The 21,198-nt window shown below is 37.4% G+C and overlaps 1 protein-coding gene across 1 annotated transcript in view; it reads right to left on the minus strand.

The window, feature by feature from the left end:
* Positions 1-21,198, minus strand: part of LEMD3 (LEM domain containing 3) — an 84,802-nt gene that overhangs the window by 25,684 nt on the left and 37,920 nt on the right. The window contains exons 3-4 of the mRNA XM_036761177.1: positions 11,030-11,096; positions 2,555-2,622 (exon numbers count right to left, since the gene is read on the minus strand). Coding sequence (XP_036617072.1) covers positions 2,555-2,622; positions 11,030-11,096 — 135 coding nt within the window. The remainder of the gene's footprint in view (positions 1-2,554; positions 2,623-11,029; positions 11,097-21,198) is intronic.

Raw genomic sequence — 21,198 nt, forward strand, 5'->3', positions numbered from 1 at the left:
CGAATGAATAAAAGCAGCCTACCAGGGCCACAAAATACCTCAGAGAGCTTAAAATGATGTTCCAAACTGAAAAGGTTTAAATATACTCTAACAGAATTCTAAGTATGAGGGTACCGACTGTTTCAACTACTACCAAGTTTCAAAAAACATTCAATTATTTTCTAGAATTGTAAGACTGAGAGCTGAAAGGGACCTGAGAAATCTTTTAGTCTACATCTCTTTATTTTATAGATGAAGAAACTGACGGTTTACAATGTTCAATGACTTGCCCAAGGTCAATGTGGTCAGTAAACAGCAGAGCTGGGACTTGAACTTAGGTCTTTAAATCCAGACAAAACATTCATGAATAAGTGGGGGGTCCTATGAACACTTGAATACATTTATTCTTCAGGAAATAAATGACTCTAGTATGTCCATCTGTTATAAAAATTATGTATCAATATCTATTGAACTAAAATAAATTTCTCTAACTATAAAGTTATTATGGGCAAAATATATGTGAATATTTTGTATTTTTGTGTATTTGGTCTTTCTTGACAGCAGGGACATGCTATCAATTTATTATTTTCTGTTATTTTCTCCTCTGCCTCAAAGTGCCTGGCCCATAGAAGCTTTAGCTAAATTAGTGAAGGAAGCCATGAAAATATTTTGAAAACTGAGGTTAATCCTATTTTCCAAATATCTGCAAGTAAGAAGTTTTAATGATTCATTAAGATGCATTCAGTTCAATAGTTTTAAAAGTACCAACACTGAAGGTAGTCAGAATGTAATGTTGGAAATTCTTACAACAGTTAAATATAAAAAAGGAAGGAATGGGACAATTCTGATGTTATGGTCTAGGACCAAGACAGTCAGGTCAACCCATCTCACACCATGTCATTAGAATCCCTACTGTAATGTCGAATCAACTGTCTGAGATGCAAAAAATCACATTGTCAGTGAAGATTCAAGCTTAGTTCATGTTATTTCACCTAATATCTTGTTTATATAGAATCAAATTAAGGACAGTAATTAAGGAGAGCCTGTGGTCAATAATGGAAGGAATATCTTCAGAGTAACCAAATTCACTTGTTTAGCTTAAATATAAATATGTTCAATACACAAAAATATGAAATCAAAGACTTTTGAGTTGGAAGGGATAAAAATCACTAAGTCCTTAGCATCTCTAGCAGTATTACAACTAGTGACTACCCTACAGAGGGTAGGAATAAGAACTGACCATATGATTTCACTGTTTTAAGGAGCTCCCAGTTAAGAAAACTATCTCCCTACCAATGCAGATCTGGATCTTCAACAATTTATAAGCTTACAGTAGACAAGAGCCCTGAAAAGCAAAGTCAACTGCCCAGGGTCCCATAAGTAGGATACATGAACCCAGGTCTTCCACTCTGAGGCTAGTTCTTAATTAACTTTGCCTAATTGATTCCTGTTACATATATGGAAGAAGAGAAAGGGAGAGGAAACAGAAAAAAAGCAGTTGGAATGTGAAAGGAGAAAAAGGAAAAGAATGAAGAATAAAAAGCATATCTGGTATGGAGTAAGAGAAACCAACACTGACTTCAGGTTTGATCAAGCTGCCTCTTGTTCTAACTTCTACCCTTAAAAAAATCAAAACCAAACCTCAGCAGTAAGTCCTTATTTTTTTTCCCAAAGAAATAGGTTTCTAAAAAGGTAAATTAATAATGCAATGAATATTACAATTAGGTATAGTAACATCTCAGTTAACCAGTGTACTGACAGAAAACTTTCCAATTAACATTTATAAAGCGAACCACCAGAAGAATGGAAGTCTCAAATTCTCTTTCAGGTATATACATAGAGATTACATTTGCTGATTCTCCAGTCACAAATATATTTTTACAAATAACACATTAAGTAAGCACAAATCTTGATTCTAATAACCAAATTAATCAAATTCTCAACGTTAATAACAAAAAAATTATGAGATTTTTTTTTAAAAAAGAAGTTACAGTTGTTGCATAACATTTCGGCTAAGTAGAATAAATCAGAGGGGTGAAAGAGAAGCTCTGAATTTTCCTAAAGATAGAAATCACAATTTCCTAAGTTCATGAGGAAAATTTTTTTATAGTTTTAATTAGAAATATTCAGAAGCCAATAGTGAAAAATAGACAAATTTGTCTGCATGAAGTTACATTTTTTTAAATGCTAAGAAGTTCATGATCTCTCATAATCAGACCATAAGGTATCAGCTGAAACATTTTCCCTTAGCATTATTCAAAACTCTCCACCTATTAAAAAAAAAAAAGGGTTAAGCATCAGTGTTAGATAACCTAATCTGCAACCCCATGGCTCTGAAAGGCTTCAGATGGCAGGTTCCCCAACACTCTACATTCTGCTTTAATTAGCACTGGTTAAATCTGTCAGAATCTCATCTGAATAGGCAGCTCCTAAACTGTTCACACCATTGCTTGAATGTGAGCACCTATTATATATGATTTAAATTTTTAGCAACACAGTAATCTGGTTCATAACAATGAAGACATAACTGCTAGACAAACAGCATAACTACAAAAATTAAAATTTTACTGCTTACTTTTAAATATGCAGCTGCCTCCTGGACAGAAAGCCTCCTCTGGATAGAACTGCCACACTCATGATCTCCTGGAAACATTAATGTTTTATTTGAATTAATATTTCATAAAAGTAGACAATTCAAAAGCATTTACATATAAAATCTGGATACAAGTTTTAATGTTCTTATAAAACATCAATGATATGGAAGACTAAAATACTGTTTATACTTTTTATGAAAAATATTGAGAAGAAACCACAATTTTCCATGAGAACATGCTCTGGAATCAATTAGACATTGCTTGTCCTCATTCTTCATTTAATAATCTCTTTACATGATTAAGAGAAGAATGTTAAATTCCACTGCACACTTAATAATAGTAACCCATAATACTTTATCTATGCAATTCTTTAAATGCTTTTCCAACAATTCAATCATATTGTAGTATACTCTATTAGAGGTGAAAACAAAATACAGTAAGCATATGGTAGTTTGTTAAGTGAATAAATTAATGAATGGCACTTAGATCTCAAAGAATGGAAGATTCACCTGCTCCTGCGCCCATCCCCAGCTCTGTCAAGGGGAGAAGGGCATGGGTGATAACATTATAAATAAAACATCTACTTAAATATTCTGTGCATATATCAAGAGTATCATCAAAAACATGAGAAAAGTGAGAGGTACTGAAAAACCACATCTTCAGGCACAACAATGACAGAGGTGCAGAGAACATACTATGTTTGTCAATTGTCTCCCAAAAGCATATAACTTAAATTCATAACAAAATATAGTCTTAAAAGTTCTCTTTCAGGGGCAGCTAAGTGGTACAGTGGATACAGTATCATCCCAGGAGTCAGAAAGAAGGACCTGAGTGTTCAAATCCGGCCTCAGACACTTGACCCTTACTAGTTATATGATCTTGGGTAAGTCACTTTACCCCAACTGCCTTGCCAAAAAAAAAAAAGGAAAGGAAAAAAGTTCACCGAAGTATATCTCCCATGTATGTTAAAATCATACAAGAGGATACGATAAACGCAACCATAGAGGAAAATACTGTTTAACAGCCCTTTAGGTAGCAGTATTAACTCACACAGAAAATGTCATGGAAGAGGCCCTTGCAGGGTTGAAAAAGCAGAAGGAATTCCTAAACATATTGAGGTATCCTTGCTTTCATCTGTGGGTAAGCAATATCAAATACATTAGGAATTCTACCGGGCCTCCTCAGTGAGACTTAGGAAGACTCAAATGATACCAATTAATCAACAATTTAAGTAATCTCAAAATAGCCAGATTACTGAAAAAATACATATTCCCCAAATTATGACATGCTCGTTGATGGTCATCTAGTACATCAGACACCACACACAGCAAATATGCAGGGTCCAGAATAAGTGTGGGCTGGATCATAGCTGGGAAACTGAGAAGTGCTTTCAAATAATCCCAAGATATTCCCAGCCACAAAAATCTAACTTTTTTCAATTTAAGTTTTACTGAAGCTTTTTTTTTAAAACCTTGCTAATGATACTTTCTAACAATCCCTTTTCCCTCAAAAAAGAAATCTCAATTTTTAAATTTAATTTTTTTGTTATTCTCTATTTGACAAACTAAAAAATGAACATATGTACAGAGAACAGGACTGTATATCAAAAACCATCAATGTCTAACAGACATAACTTGCATTAAAAAAAAAAGCAAATCTAACATGTTAGTTTCAAAACCATCTTGTCTGTCTGCAACTGAATCTCCTTTAGAACCATCTTCGGCAACAAGTTATAAGTTAAATAAAACAAACTAGCACAGGGATGTGGTAATTTGTCAGAATCTCATTACACAGAGGATGGCATTTCATCCAATCAAAACTCTGGTAAATGCGCTGAGTTGAATGCTATCTAATGTCTCAGTGTGTTTTTTTGTTGTTGCAGTTGTGGTTATTGTGTATGTACACTGTTCTCGTGGCTTAGCTTACTTTGCTCTGTGTGATTTTAAACAAGGCTTTGCAAGTTTCTCTGAGTGAAGCAGTAACATTCTATTATACTAACAAACCATAGTGTGTTCTGGGGCAGCTAAGTGGCTCAGTGGATAGAGCGCTAGGCCTGGAGTCAGGAAGACCTGAGTTCAACCCAACCTCAGACACTTACTAGATGTGTGACCCTAGGCAAGTCATTTAACCCTGTTTGCCTCATCTGTATTTTTAAAAAATTGCTAGAAGTATAACTCTAGTATCTTTGCCAAGAAAACCCCAAACAGGGTCACAGGAGTCAGAAACAACTGAACAATCAAAACAAAAAACCTGTAATGTTTTTAAACATTTCCCAAATGATAGAAAAACATTTTTCTTTCAGTTTTTTCTAAAACAAAAAGTGCTGCTGTGAATATTCTGATATATCTGGGACCTTGCCCTGTCTTTGGCCTCTTTGGGGGACTGGGGGGGATTGCTACGAAGAGAATGACCCATTTAGTCACTTTTATAGCACAGATCCAAGCTGTTTTCTCAAACCAGTGGTTCTTTTCACAATTCCACCGATGCTGTATCACTGTGCCTGTTGCTCACAGCTTCTCCAACACTGATGTTTACATGTCACATCTCTGCCAACTTGCTTGATGTGAGGTGAAAACTCATTCTGATTTTTATTCCTCTGATTACTAGTGATCTGGAGATTTTTTTTTCATATGGCTCAAAAGCTTTTATTTTTTTAAACTGTTCACATCCTTTGACTATTTATTGGAGGTTAATCTCCTTTCCTGTTGATGCCATATAGCTGTGTATCATGTAACAATCTCAGAGGACTCACAATCGCATGTGATTCAAAGATGAGTGGTTGGTGTAAGTAGGCTAGAGCATCCTATAAACAATGACTTATAGGAAGATAAAGAGGTTAAAATATATTAAAAGATACTATGACTAGAAACAAAGTCAATCCTGTTATATAGTCAAACTGTATGATACTAGGTGGACAACCAGAGTAGTAGTCTCATCTTAATCCAAGGACTCCAAACACATTAAGAAAGCCTAAAATGGCTAACGATGGATATATGGAAAGGCATAAAGAACAGCATACTATAAAAAGGTGTGGATATGCCAAGATCTTCTCATTTAGAAGAAGAGAATACTGACATCAGTGGGATCATGGATCCAACTGGAGTGTTAAGTATAGCAAGCTTTGTGGACACTGATTCTCTTAAATGTATTAGCTTTCTCTTCCAGCTATGTGTCATCTTAAAATAAATAAAAGATATTCATCATATCATTCAATAACTGATAAAAAAAATTGGAGTTAAGGTCTCAGAAACAACAGTAGAAGACCACCCTCCACATGGATATCAATGCACTAACTGACTGCTGTTTGGAAATTAGCTGGTCAGATACAATTCATTTACCTACTCTTTTCAAGTCATCACTCATACTGCAAAAGATTTTCAAATGGTTTCTTGAAATTAAGATATATTGTGTCCACAAAACATACCTGACCTACCAAGCTAATAATCCTATCAAAAAACTAAGTCAGGTGTTATTTGTTAAGGAATTCATGCTGGCTTCTAGTTATTACTCCTCTACACCAATATCCAATTCACTGATGGACTTGGCAAATTACACCCTAGGTGGCACAACTTCAGAAGGAGGGAGATTACAATTTGGAAAAAGAAGCCATGAGGAGGAGAAAGATTCAGAGAAGTGGGGAAAGAAGAGGAAGGCACACGGTCAAGGTAGGGAAAAAGTAGAAGAAGAAATCCTATCACCATACCAAGGACAGAGTCAGTCTGACTAGTAGAATTTGTTTCAGATACATCAGCTAGGAAGGGAAGAGTAGGGAAATGGAGTAAGGGCATACTAGTAAAAGAAGCCAAAGCTGCACAAATTTCTATCTAAACAGTAACTCTTTTCTCTAAGTTATTTTGTCAAATCAGGCCCCTTACTCATCAATCTTAGATTCAAAAGGGAAAAGAGACAAAGAAACATCTAATGAGGGATTAAAATATTCATTCACCATAAATCATACGATTTCTTGCTTCTGTTTGAATTCCAACCATTGTTTCTCTTTCTTTGGAGCCAGAATTAGTAATCTCTCTGCCATAGTATAAAGTCAGTAATCTCATTTCCCTAAGCCTTTGCTTTCCCATGTTAAGAAAGCCCTTCAACTGATCTCACTAACATAATTTCAAGCACCCTTGTCATACTAAACAACCTATTTCAGACAAATTTGTTTCTTGGTATCCTTTTAATAAGCCATATGGTGGTCTGACCAGGAAAGATTACAAGTGGGACTACTATCCTTCCTTGATCTAGACACTATCTTTCATAATGCATTTTTGGGAAGTTATATAACACAGTTGACATACTAAGCTCACAGTCATATAACGGTGGTATCTTTAGGATTTGCCCTAAAACTCCCATGATGAGCCATAGGGAAAGGAAAAGCTAGAGACCCATGTCTTTTTTCACATGACCAGCTGAAAAGTCATGCCTTCTCAGCTCCCCTGTTGGGCAGGTAGAGTTAAGTGCATTTGTACAAAGAACTTCAAATATCTGTAATTTCATCAAGGTGGAACTCCAGTTGTCTATGAAGTTTAGTGCATGGCTTTTAAGAGTTGCTAGGAACAAAAAATTTCTAAGAAGTATGGTGAAGAATTTCTCCAAATTTATACAGGCTAGTCTAAGATAATATATGGTTCACCACTGGAGCCTTGCACACGTCCAAATTACATTTCTTCTTCTCTGATCTAGTACGTTTCTAGACTTAACATTTTGATGGCTCTCAGTTGTCAAGAATAGCCAAGTAAGTTATCAGTGAAATTTAGAACAATGTCCCATGTAATCCAAGAAGTTATTTCTATTGGGGTTTGAAAAAATTTCACTAATAGGGAGGTACTAATAAGGAAGATCCTATTAAGTGTTTCCTCTGCCCCTCCTAATCTCCCCTCTTCAATTCCTAGATACAATGAACGGCACTTTCTTTCTCGATGAAGGATAAAAACCAACCTAAAGAAAGTTGTCCTTAATCAAATACTCACATTATGGAGAATCAATTATGTTTTGGTTTAATAGCGTTTTCTATAACGAAGTCAGGAAGGAAGAGAACAAGACTCATCTGAAAGTCAGATCTAGTCCTATTTAAGATTTTCCTTTATAGGACAATGTAAGACAGGTATGTTCTTACCCTTTTATGTGTGATGGGTTTGTTGGCAGACTATTACAGACTCCTTTCTGAGCCTGTTTACAAAAGACACCAATTATACAGAAATGAAGTTACTCAATTTTTTTTTCTAAGTTCATGGACCTCAGATTAAGAATCCCTAGTAAAGGATGAGATGAGAGGGGCTACCATGCTAAATGGTTCTGTAGCTGGAGTCACTAGGAGGGGAAAAAAAAGGAAATCTCAAGCCTGAGTATAGAAAAAAAACTTCAAGTTTCCCCTTTCACTAACGGATATATGATATATAAACAGTGATCATGGACAGGAAATAAAAATAAGCAGGAGAGATAAAAGCAAGATTTTCTAGGATGAATTGCTATGGTAGATATGAACTAGATAGAAATCAGTGGGACTTCCTAAAACTAAACAGAGCCTAAGCAAAATGCAATAAAGCTCATGTTTTATTTAAATCCTATACATTTTGACTTTAATCCATCAACAAACATCCTGAAGGAGATAGCACTTGAGTGGAGTCTTATGAAAGAAGTTAAGGATTCTAGGAGGGAGGGGTAAGAAAGAGGGGGTATAAGGCACAGAGACAGGAGACAGAACAGCAATAGGCAGGCTGGCAAGGCTGCACTGCACCCAAGAGTGTGGGCAAATTAAGAGATGTGTAAGAAGACCAGAAAGATAGGAAAAGATCAGGTTGTGAAAGGCTAAACTGTTAAATGGGAGTTTATATGAGATCCTTTAGGTTACAGGAAGGCATGGGAGTCTACTGAGTTTGGGGCAGGGTGGGGGTGGGGGGGGGGTGACAAACTCAAAGAAAAGGATGGATTGTAAAAAGGAGAGTGACATATAAACAGCTAAATAAGATTTTACAACTTGCATATATTCACCAAACATTTAAGTGACTCTGTTTAATCTTTCGGAAAAAAAATCTTTTTTTACATTAAATTATTACTGGGAAATGTGAATTCATTTTACAAGAAGGTATTTTAATGGCCTCTTTTTTGAAAGCAGGGAGAAGAATGAGAACTTTGATTTCACTGGTATAGCAAACTCCCATTGAAAAAATTCCCCCTACCAAGGCAGATGGGCACCTGTCATGCATTGTCTAAACTTATTAGAGTTGTTAGGGGGCCCTAGGTGGTTAAATGATTTGCCCAGGGTCACAAAAAAAGCAGTAGAGGTTGGACTTGAACATGGGTCTTCTTGACTCCAAGGACAGCTCTCTAGCTACTATCCATACAACTCTCAAACAGCTTTAGTAAAAAGTACAAACACGAGCACATCAAAAATTTACTGGATTTGTGATCTCACTAACGTAGAGATTGCCTCTTACTGGTGTAAGTAGAAATTTATGCTTTCTTATCTTAAGCAATTCCCACCCTAGTTCTCCCTTAGATTCTCCACAAAAAATCTGTCCGTCAGGGCCCTGGAGGCCTTCCTTCGGGTCACTCTCTATTTCAGTGTTGCTGGTGCAGTGCTTGGATTGTCTATCAACACCCTATCCCCAGTCCTTCTTCTATGGGTGTGTCCTTCCTTTTTCAATTATATATTTCCTCACTTACTTAATGTTAATAATCAGAATATCATTAATCTTAAATGATCTTAATACATGTAAGAAAGACTCTTAGAGGAAAGCATTTCAGACTGTAATTTGCTTAAGACAAATGCTCTTTAGTAATTAACAATCAATACCCCAGAAGCCGGCATTCAATGTACCTTTCAGCCAATTATGAGATTGCAAAAATGTGGTCTGCAATACAGGGGAAAACCTGTCAGTTCCTTCTTCAAATGTTATCCAGAGTATCCCTCAGTACATGTTCAGAGTATTATCAAAGATAAGAAAGGAGGCACAAAGATCATGAGTTACTGTTTCTCAATAAGCTTTTTGGAAGAATACTATTCATGATTTTTTCCCATTCTTTTGTTATTATCTTGTAAAATGTTTTTTAATATTCATTGCCACCAGCACAGTGTGTGGTCTAGTCACTCTGCCCTGCTTTAAGAGTCACTTCAATTTCCTTGTACAGCAGATCGGATTCACATGTGGTCATTCCACTGTTATGGATAAGAACAGACTGCTCCAGAAATGACCACATTGTCTCACTACGTGGCTTTTAAAAGTTAGTTGTTGTCCTTCCGCTCCCATTCTCGAACGCTCTCAGGAACTTCTGGCTCCATTCTGCCTCAATATCAGGCTGGATGTTGACTTTTCACTTCTGCTTTTATCCGCTGCATGAGATACTACTACTCACACTCTCCCATCTTCTTCTGTAGTGTTTTATAAATGAGTTTGTGTTCCCAAGTTCCCTTTGGTTTCTTTTCAACGCCAAGATTAAATTTCTATGGCTAAGGTTACTTCTAGGCTCTCGTCCTCCAGTATTCTGGAAACAACTTTAACCCTTTCGCAAACTTTTGCAGAAAATGGTGATCATCAAATTCAAGGTCAACAGCAGTGTGTTTTCAGTATCGGTAATTGGCAGAAAACGAGGTCAAAGCTATTAAAACTGTACTCATTCTCATTTTTACCCTTTCTTACTTTATATCAATTTTTTTTAAGCCTTTGCTCTGTTCAGTCCAAATGCTGATTTGGAGATGAGTCCCATTAGTTGTTTCCAATGTATTATGGTACAGTCAATTCCATTTCTTTGGTTCTATCAGTTGACTCTTCTTGAGGAAACTATTAGCTTGTGGCCCCTTTCTTTCATGAAACCGTGTCTATTTTTTTTTATCTTATTTTTTTGGTATCCTCCCCAGCACCAACCTTCACAAAGAGGTCACCTAGTCGATGCTGACTCTGGAAGATCTTGTCAAGTTCTATGTGTATTTTCTCTGTTTCTTCATCCTCCGTAACAAAGGGTGTTAATGCATTTTTCATGGCAAGTTGCTCTGTTTATGCTGATTGTGAACATTACATATCAAGACAACCAAGTATCCCTTAAAGTTATTATCTCTTGCTATCTTTGGAGACATGAAGAAAGCAACTCCACCAAATCTTTTGCTTCCCTTAAGAAGAATCTGAGAGCTATTAATCTGTTACATTGCAACTCCCTTTTACCTTCTGGTTAACCTCCTTTTATCTTTACTTGTTGCAAGAGTATCAAAAGCCAAAGAATTTATTACCTATGGTCACCCTACAGGTGAAAATTCTTTTCATATTTAGCTAGATTAAATTTCAGACAGTACACTACGGCTGTTGGAAAATATGAAACCACTCCACAAATAAAAATTAAACAATCCAAAATAATGGCAAATGCAACAAAATTAAATACAAAACTTGAAAGTGTTTCTAGTAATACAACATGAGATTAATTTTAAAAGCTTTTAATGCCAATGTGAATTTTGAAGCAATTACCTGCTACTTGTGCCAATCGATCGTGAAGTTTGTATAATGAATTCATCATGAGATTTTTTTCATTTGCCTAGAATTAAGAAAGTCTATTAGAGAAATATCAAATTTCATGAAAAAATGATTCAAATAACCATTAGGCAGAAAATAAAGGAAAGATCAGACGTATGTAAAGGCTCTACAAGACATATATAGAGTTAAACATTTATATATATATGTATATATGTATGTATATACACATATATACAAATGTATGTGAATGTTTAAGTACATATAGCTCTGAATTTGAACTGCACTGCTTTGGGGGACCCAGCTGAAAGTGGCTAGACAATGACTCAGGAAGCCAGCTGGTGGAGGAGTCTAATAAAGTTCTCCAACTAGGGTTTAAAAAAAAAAAAACCTGAGGTGCATATGATTACCCTGTATCTTATGAGATCAAGATCTAGAATTTGAAGGGAATTCAGAGGTCATCTAGTCCACCACTATAATTTTATAGGTGAGAAAGCTGAGGTCCAATGATGTTAAATGACCTCCCAGATCAATAAGGCAAGATGTTACTCCCTTCATGCATACTCATAGCCTCCTTGCTGACCTTCGGTCTGGTGTCTCCAACTGCCTACTAGACATTCCAAACTGGAAATCCGGAAGACATCTTAAATTCAACATGTCCAAACCCGAACTCTTTCTTCCTCTTAAACACCACCCCTCTTCACAATCTCCCCATTACTGTCAAGGGCACCATCATCCTCCCAGTCACTTGGGTTCACAACCTAGGGGTCATACTTGACTCCTTGTTGACACTGTGCCCCACCCCAAATCCAATCTGTTACCAAATCCTATAGATTCTAACTTTCCAGGATATGCCTGGTTGCAGAACCCCACCACTTCAAGTCTGGACTTCCAATAACCTGTTGTACCTGTTTCAAGTCTTTCCCTACTCCAGTCTATCAAAGTAATCTTCCTAAAGAGGTCTGACCACATTACTGTACCCTGCCCCCCAATAAAATAAAACTCAAGTGGCTCCCTATTACCTACAGGATCAAATATAAAATCATTCGTTTATCTTTTCAAGCCCTTCCTAATTTGGCCCCTGCCTATCCTGACTCCTCTCCACATACTCTAGGATCCAGTGACACTGGCCTCCTTCTTGTTCCTCACACACAACATTCCATTCCTGACTCCATGCATTTTTTACTGGCTATCTTTCATGCTTGGAATTCTATCTTTCCTCATCTTTGCCATCTGGCTTCTTTCAAGTCTCAGCTAAAATCCCACCTTCTGCAAGAAGGCTTTCCTGACCCAACTTAAGGTTAGTACCTTCCGAGATTATCTCGATTTACCCTGTCTATCTTGTCTGAAACATGGCTGTCAGGAGCACAGGGGCTGTCTTTTGCTTTCCTTTGTAAACCTAGTGCTTAGCGCAGGACCTGGCACATAGGAAGTGCTGAATGAATTCCTGTTGACTTGAGTTGCTGACATCAAGCTGTTTTCCTTTTAAAGTCTATCTTTGACATTTAATTTAACCAAATTTTATCTACGTAAAAATAAGGGAGATGAAATGTCATCATCTGCCTAACCTGTACCCCACAAATATCAATCCTTTACATTGTTAAGTAGATACATAAGGTCAAACAACTTGACTTGGCACCAGGGGATGAAGAGCTATGTCTTATCCATCAATATGGTGTAATCTGAATCCCACCTTGGACATTTCACAGTTGCATGATTATATTCAAGTGACTGGACATCTCTGAGCCTCTCATCTACAAATAGGAGAAAATAAAATCTATAATGCCTATCTCGAAGACCTGTCAGTAGGCTGAAATGAAGTAATGTATGTGAAATTCTTGGCTATATATATCAGAATGCTTTACAAATGTCAATTATTATCATCATCTTCATTCACCTCAAGAGGCAGAACAGTATAGTGGATGGAGTCCTAGACAGGTATAACAGCTGTGGCAATTAGCAGCGACAGCAACAGAAAATAATGATCTCAGTTTCTGAAAGTTTGGGGGGGGGGGGTATAATTTCAGGTAAACAACGAAGATTGAAATACACACTATTCTGCCACTGCCAATTTAAGAATATGCAAAATACAGATTGTCTCCCTACTAGGAAAAAGTAAAAGGGCTAGAGGATTGCCTCTCTACCTTTAGCTTTCCAAAAAAGAAAGGTTTCTTTAAAGAATGGAAGAAACGTTTCAAGGGGAAAACAAAGAGGAAAAATACTCAACAAGTCAGGAGATTAGAGGACAGAATGTAACAGAAAGGGGCAAGAAAGACTGATCCTTTAGAGTTACAGAATAGGTCTGAGACTCTTCCTGTAGAGAAGACAACCACAGCCTCTGAGGAAGCAATACTCATGCTGCAAGAAATGAAGAGAATCCACAGGTAATGTGAGGGATAAGGACATACAACATCAGTGACAGCAAGAAGGCATGAGAGAATTAAGGAGTAGGGATGTGAAGGGAATTCTAAGAGAACAAAAAAAAGAGAAGGTAGTAACTGATAAGGCAAGGTAATAAAGAAAAGATAAGTAAAAAAACTTGTCATTTAAAAATTTTAGAACATACCTAAAACAAATATGCAGTTTATATGAAAACAGAAAGATAATAGGACATGACTATGAAGTTGATGAGACAATGGAGGTTGGTTCGGTTGTCAAGGTATTGAGAAGCAATAAAAGACTGAAAATGTTCTAACAGGTACTTAGGAGCCAAGGTGTAAACATTCACTGGCAGCGGGAGTTTAAAAGTTTGAGAATTGCAATCAGTGTGGAAGGTATCTGGCAGTGTGGTTTGCACTAAGTGTGAAATGTTGGTATTTCAGCTTTTTTTTTAAGCCAAGTGAATGTTCCAAGCCTAGGATGGCCCCCTTCAGAGAAGAGAAAATGAAGGGACTAGAACACTTTATCACTAGATGAAGGAACTTCCGGTTTAAGTTTAAAAAATACTCCTGTTTAAGTGTTCTCAAATAAGGAAAAATGAATGGGACTGCAATGGGGTAGGGGAGAAAAGATCTCAAATACAAAAGAAGTACACTTGTCATAAGAGTGAAAAGGAAATAAAAAGGACACCTGGAGTTCTTTTTAAAAAAAATCTAAGACACTTTCTGAAGAAGAGAGGGCTGCAAGGGACTTGTCCTAGAAGGAAAGATTAGGTAGGGCCACTGAGGCTTTCAGTATCCAAGAAGGGTCTAAGGAAGAAGGCTGCTGACTCCCCACTCCCTACCAAGGCCAACATTATCTGCAAAGATAAGTAACAAGAGAGATTGATAGTCTTCCAGGACATGGCAGCCAAGACATTAGAGAATCTCCAAGTAAAAGAGATAACAACCCATTTATGGTGATTCGTATGAGCATAAATGACACTTCCACAGGAACCTAAAAACTGCCAAAAATTATTAAACCTTGGGCAAGAAACTGAAAATTGCAGGGGCAGATATTTTTCACACACTGCTTATTTACAGCATGAGATCCAGAAGATAAAAATTGATGAGAAGTCAACAGCTGGCTTAAGACCATGTCGTCTGACAACGTGATTGCAATTTCTTTACCACAGCTAAAAATATGGAAATGACAGGTGCCTACTCTGACATGGAGCGTATTTATCAAAGACTTGTAAGACTGTCTGTCTGGCATCTTAGAAATATAAACAAAAGGGTTTTAAACTAAGAAGGATGGGAAAGAAGATGTTTATGTATAGTCACCTAGCTAGTTACCACAAAGAATGGTACAAGAAAAGAAAAAAGAAAAACAGCAGTTAAAACCCCAGGATTTCTCTTCAAACGAGGAAAGAAACATAAGCATTTGTCACAGATGCATATAACAAATGACACGGACAGAAAGAAATTAATAGACAAGTTCAGGAAACAAATCATAAAGTAGGAAAAGAGGCATGATAATAGTAGTGATGGGAGATATCAATTATCCCGAGTTCAAATCAAGTGTTCTCCATCAAAGCTAACCATTTCTTGACTTACCTTAATAATTTAATCTTTCAAAAGATAGAAAATCTTAAAACTTTTTTTTTGGAGGGGGGAAGGCAGGGCAATTGGGGTTAAGTGACTTGTCCAAGGTCACACAGCTAGTAACTGTGTCAAGTGTTTCAGGCCAGATTTGAACTCAGGTCCTCCAGACTCCAGAGCCGGTGCTCTACTCACTGCACCACCTAGCTGCCCCCAAGGGATGGAAAAATCTAATAATGAGAAACTTAAAAAAAAAAAAAACCTGATTCTCACTAATGAGGAGGAATTGGTGTTTGCAGTGTAAAAGACAATAAATCATTGTAACCAAAGGATATGAAGAATAGGGGACACTGGATAGTGAGACAAGCATTAAGTATGCAGAGGGAAAAAGAGAGCTGTACAACAGAGCTTAAACACAGATTTGGGAGATTCTGGAAGCGGATGATGTTGGATGCTTTGAAGAAGTTGCTTATTTACCAGAGAATGATGAAAGTAGGGCTACAAAAACAGTCAAGTGAGAGATTATCCAGTAATGGTCAGAGGGAAAAGAGAAGAGGAAGGAAGAAGGAGTAAGAAGAAAAGAAGGAAGGAGGAAAAGAATTATACAGCTAGTTCAAGATGATTTAAGAAGCTCTGTGCAAACCTGATAACAATCTAGGGCAGGTGTGGGGAACCTGTAGCCTTGAGGCCACATGTGGCCCTGATAGTCCTTGAGCGGGGCCTTTTGACCAAGTCCAAGTTTTACAGAACAAATCTTTTTATTAAGAGCATTTGTTCATGAAGTTTGGATTCAGTCAAAGGGCCATACTTAAGGGCCTTGAGGCCACAGGTTCCCCACAACTGATCTAGGGATCTAAGACATAACTGAGAACTTCCTAGGACTTACTGAAAGGGATGTTAACTACCTACTTCTAGTGTTCATAAGGATAGAAATGACACTTCCAAAAGGAACCTAAAAACTATAGCCAACAATTATGAAGTGTTGGTCAAGAAACCAAAGATCACACAAGCAGAGTGGTGATTTTCCTTACTGTTGTTTGCTGATGGAAAGGGAGAAGAGAGAAAAATTAATATGATAAGTAAACAGCTACCTAAGAGGATAATGTCAGAAAACGATACCAGTCTTTCTGGACCATGGTTTGTAACACAAGGATGACATTATCCGGATCAAAGATGGTGTACACCTAACAAAGCTTGGTAAAATTGGTAATTAAAGTCTGGTAACTAAAAAGGGTTCAAACTAAATAGGATAAAGGAAAAAGACTGCCTATGCGCACACCCTGAATTATATACTATAAAGAGCACCTACAAGGAAGAACTCTTGAGACAACTAGAAAATCTCAAGACAAAATCCATCCCCATTTCTATACACAAATGCTCCAAAATTAGGCAGCATAAGGTAGCAAATTTGATGTCACACGAACCACTAAGATTTTGTGGGACAAAATATATAACTGGACCACGGATCTGGAAGAGTATATTTTATTTAATACCCAGAAAAGAATATTTTGGTCAGTAAAGTCTTTGGCACCATCCAATGGTTTAATACTAGAAACTAATATAATTTTATCTGTGAAAATTACACAAACAGAGGCACTGCCATCTGCTTTGCCTAGGGCACCCCAAGAACCATGGGACCTTTCCATCTGACTTATAGTTGAAACTATGTATCCCCCCTCCTTTTAGAATGTGAGCTTTCAGAGATATTCTTACTTTTAAAACCTGTTTTTCCCATTGTTTTGAACATAGCAAATTTTTAATAAATGCTTTACTGAAAAGGCACATGGTAGATTTAAAGGGGGAGAGGGGTGGAGAATAGCACTGTATATTAAAAAGGTATATTTTAATACATATGCATATACACATATAATATGTGTAAGAATGTAAATATGGAAATGTGATTCACCTCCTGACACGGTTTTTGGACACGGTCAATTGAAGGAATGTGTTTTGCTTGAGTAGACACATGTATTTCCAAGATTCCTCCCCTTCCCCCCACTGGGGTAGCAGGGAAAGAAAATATGTCTGTTCATTAAAAAATAATAATTTAAAACAAAGGTGTATTCTTACGAAAAAATACAGGAACCAGAGGGCATTACAGAAAGTATTTAAGTGGTGCTCAAAAGAAGGAGAAATAATGATACTGTCATGGGAAGACACTTTACACCTCCCAGGAATTTGGGAAATAGACCAGGAGACCGACACAAAGGCAAGGCATGATACAGTAACAATGGGGGATTCAATTATCTCGACATCTACTAGAGTTCACTCTCTGGCAAAAGCAGAACCTCTAGTAACTTACCGACTTGTCTTAGTGATAATTTCACTCTTAAAAAGATAGAGGAATCAACAAGGGGAAATTCTCTTCTGGATCCAGTTCTCACTAACTGAGGGGAATTGGTGTCTGCAGTGGAAATGATGGGCACCTTAGAGGGGAAGTGACAGTTCTACCCTAGAGCAGGAGAGGAACACCGGGCCTAGTCTTGACATGCACCCTAGATTTGGGGAAAGCAGATTTTAGTGCATTCAGCATCAACAAAGACAGTCTCTCCCATTGAGAGAGAAGGTTGAGGTATTCCATTCTTAATTTGCTTCTGTCTTTTTGCAAAGAATGACCTTTGCACTGTAAATGAAAGGACAAAAATGACTAAGAGTTAAAACCCAACAAAAGTTAAGGCAAGAAAGCACCAAGCTGCCTTTGATGATTTCAGGTCACCTGGATAGGCAGAACTACACATATAGGGGTCCTGGAAAAACTGGTAAATGTTAACTGCTGAGCCACTGTCAGTGATATTTGTAATCTTACATTTAGGTACAAGATAATGTCACAAGAGATGATGGAGGTATGGTTGGCAGGAGTTGTTCTGACAAAGATCTGGGGAATTTTAATAGACAAGTTCAATAAGTCAGCAATGGGACCCAGCAGTCATAAAAACAAAGGTGATCTTGGGATGGACTAAGTGGGACACAACTTCATGGAACAGGGAAGTGACAGCCCCACTGAATTCCAGCAAGAGGGCAAACAAGAGGGTGACCTGCACAGTGGTGGAATTCCCTTTACTATACATAGAGTAAGTCCAAGCCAGCATTTGCTTCAAAATTGACAATAAGAAAGAGATTAAAGCACAGGAGGGCCTGATGAAGACAAAAAGCAAGTTCATTAAGAGTTAAGGGGCTGCACAAACTAAATGACAGGTTGTGGTCAAAGAAGGGGAAAGAGTTCAAATTCTTGGAGACAGAACAATACTGAATAAGATGCTGCCAGGCTTGTGGGTAAAGGGGAGTGGTGACAAAGGATATTTGAGTTGAATAAATCAAGGAACTGTGGAGCCAGGCTTTTGCAAGGGTTGTCAACATGGATAATAATGGCTAACAAAAAATAACTAACACTAACAGCATTTTAAAGTTTGCAAACACTTTTCACATATTTGCTCACCTGACCATGACAGTAAAAGGCAGGTCCTATTATCATCCTCATTTTAAAGAGATGAGAAACTGAGGCTGAGAAGTTGAGTTGTCTGTCCAAGGTCAAGCAGCTGGTCAGGATCTGAGGTAGGATTTAAACCTGGGGCTCCTGATTCTGGTTTTAGCATTCTAGACACTATACTACCCTGCATCCCATGGATGCTGAAGTCACCAAAGAAAATGAAAAGACCAAAAAGCACCCAAATGAGCAGTTACTACATGCATGATCATGGTCAAAGAGCCACCAATAACTGATGCAGTGGCAAGTGGGTTGGATTTGGATTCCAAGGACCTGGTTTGAAGTCCCAGCTCTGCCACTTATTTTCTGGGTGACCCTGGGAACTCAACTCTGCTGGACCTTCATTTTCTCATCTGTTAAATGGAGGAAGTGGTTTCCTTTGTTATCAGAATGTTCTTAAATATATAATATAAAATACAAAGGATGACAAATTATATTAGAATAACAGCTGTTTGAATATTTTTTAAAAGTCAAGTTCACTGAACCCACGTTGAAAAGCCCTCCCCGCCTTGAAGGTTGTCTGGCTTTTACAGCCAAAAGGGCCCAGTATACCAAAAATGCTAAGAACCCATGCTCTCAGGTCTCTTCTAGGCCTAAGTCTATGATCAGGGAGAGGAAATAAGATGAAGAGAAAGAACGTTCACTTAAAGTCCTTCTGACATTTATTGCTTCTTAATCTTCTTATAATACTAGGTATGCAAGGAAGTCAGAAGCAACTGAAATTTCATATACCTCTGATCCTAGAAGTGGAATACTTGTCAATGCAACCGTATTTTAGTGAAATTGTCAAAAATAAACTTCTTAAAATTCCTAAGATAAGTCCCTCTGTCTTAATTTCTAAACTCTTACTTTTGGTTGATGAATATTAATAGATCATAAAATCATAGATTAGGGTTGGAAAAGATCTAAGAGGTCAAGTTCAGCCCCGTTTTACAGACAGGGAAATGGAGGCGCAGAGAGATGAGAAAGCAGCAGAGCCAGACTGGAACCCAGGAGTCCTCTGACACCACATTCAATAATCACCTAGTGTACCACACTTCCTTCAGAAACTTACAACATGATCAACAGTCCCGAGAGGCTCCCAGGCAGGTCAAGGGTCTTACTTCCTTTCACAGGTAGTCAAAGTCAGTTCAGTTAGAATACTTATTAAATGTCTATTACCAACAAGACATTGTTCTTGGCATTAGGAATCCAGACTATTTTAGTAATATTTCCATGCCAGTGGCCTACCTGAGAATCCTGGTACCTGTGTCTTTTTGAATAGGCCTTTATAAATAGTTTCATACTGACTAGGCTATTTTTCTTTCTTATTAAAATTTTCTTTGTACTGTGAACTTAAATACCAACAAACGCAAGTATTCCAATATATAAAGAACCAAAAAAAGGATTGCATATGAAACTGAATTTCTATTCTGTAGTTTTGTTTACTTTTTTAAGTGTATACTAAATTTAACATGATAATAAATAATAAAACTACTGGCTCATTCTGAATTTCATTCCGCTCTCTTCTGTGAAGTTTTAAAATGTTTCATTGTCATGTTTTTTCTTTCCTTTTTAAACCACTATCCTTATCGATTCTTCTTCCCCACAAATAGAAGCTCTACCTTGTAACAATCGAAGCAAATCCACACACTGGATCTGAAAGTGTGTATCTCCTTCTGCACTTTTAGTCCATCACACCTCCGCTAGGAGGTGGAAATCAGGGTTCATCATCAGTCTTCTAGAAAGTCACAATCAGCTGAATGAAAACCAACTACAAATTCTAACTGAGCTCAGCTGAGCTCTCAACTCACTTGACAATCTACTTACCTAACACGTTTACCTGTCAAATTTCCCAGTGACTCTTCCAAACCTCTTTACTAATCACCTACAGATGGCTTCATCTCCAGCTTTAGCCAACAAACAGAGCCATCCAACTGCCATCCCTTTACCATAAAAATTCTTTCTTCACCTGTGCTCTCCTACTTTCCTCATGCCGAGAAGGAACTGAACTTCCCCCTTTCCAAAACTCATCATTAGGATCTAAGATCATTATTCTGCTAATAAAGAGATCCAATTGGCTCATTCCCTGTGGTTCTTTATGCCTTCCAATACTCGTCTATTCCTAAATCCTTTATATTATTTCTCCACTGTTCTCCTGAACTCATAATTCCTTGCAGGTCAGATTCTGGACTCAGCTTATCCTCACCCTGCTTACGCATACATACATTTGCATATTTGAAAAGAGAAGAGACAAGAGAATAGCCATATTGCTTTGCTCAATTATTTATAGGATAGGTGATATACACATTCATACAAGCATGAAAAATTGTGAAGCACAAAACAAAAATGGTTAAACAGTAAGTTGAAACCCAAATTAAGTGAAAATGCATTAAGAGAGAAGCTAGTTGCCCTCAATGAGTTCAATCACAAGGCCAGGACAAACCATATCCCAAAATGGTGAAAGAATGCACAGATGTTCAAAAGATCATGAAAGAATGGGAGAAATGCTAAAGGACTAGAGAAGGACAAATGTCACCTAGATTTCCAAAAACGAAAGTGGGTAGAGGGAGAGTATGCTAACGGTGAGCTTGTCTTCAACTCTGAGAATTATTTTAGTATGCATATAAAGGCCATGAGAGGCCGCACGCTATGGTATACAGAGGGTCAGGTTAAGTGTTGGCACATACAAGCTGTGTGATCCTAGGCAGCTCACTTAACCTTTCAGTGTCCAAGGCCACTTT

This window comes from Trichosurus vulpecula, chromosome 5 (assembly GCF_011100635.1).
Source record: "Trichosurus vulpecula isolate mTriVul1 chromosome 5, mTriVul1.pri, whole genome shotgun sequence".
In the NCBI taxonomy this organism is placed as follows: domain Eukaryota; kingdom Metazoa; phylum Chordata; class Mammalia; order Diprotodontia; family Phalangeridae; genus Trichosurus; species Trichosurus vulpecula.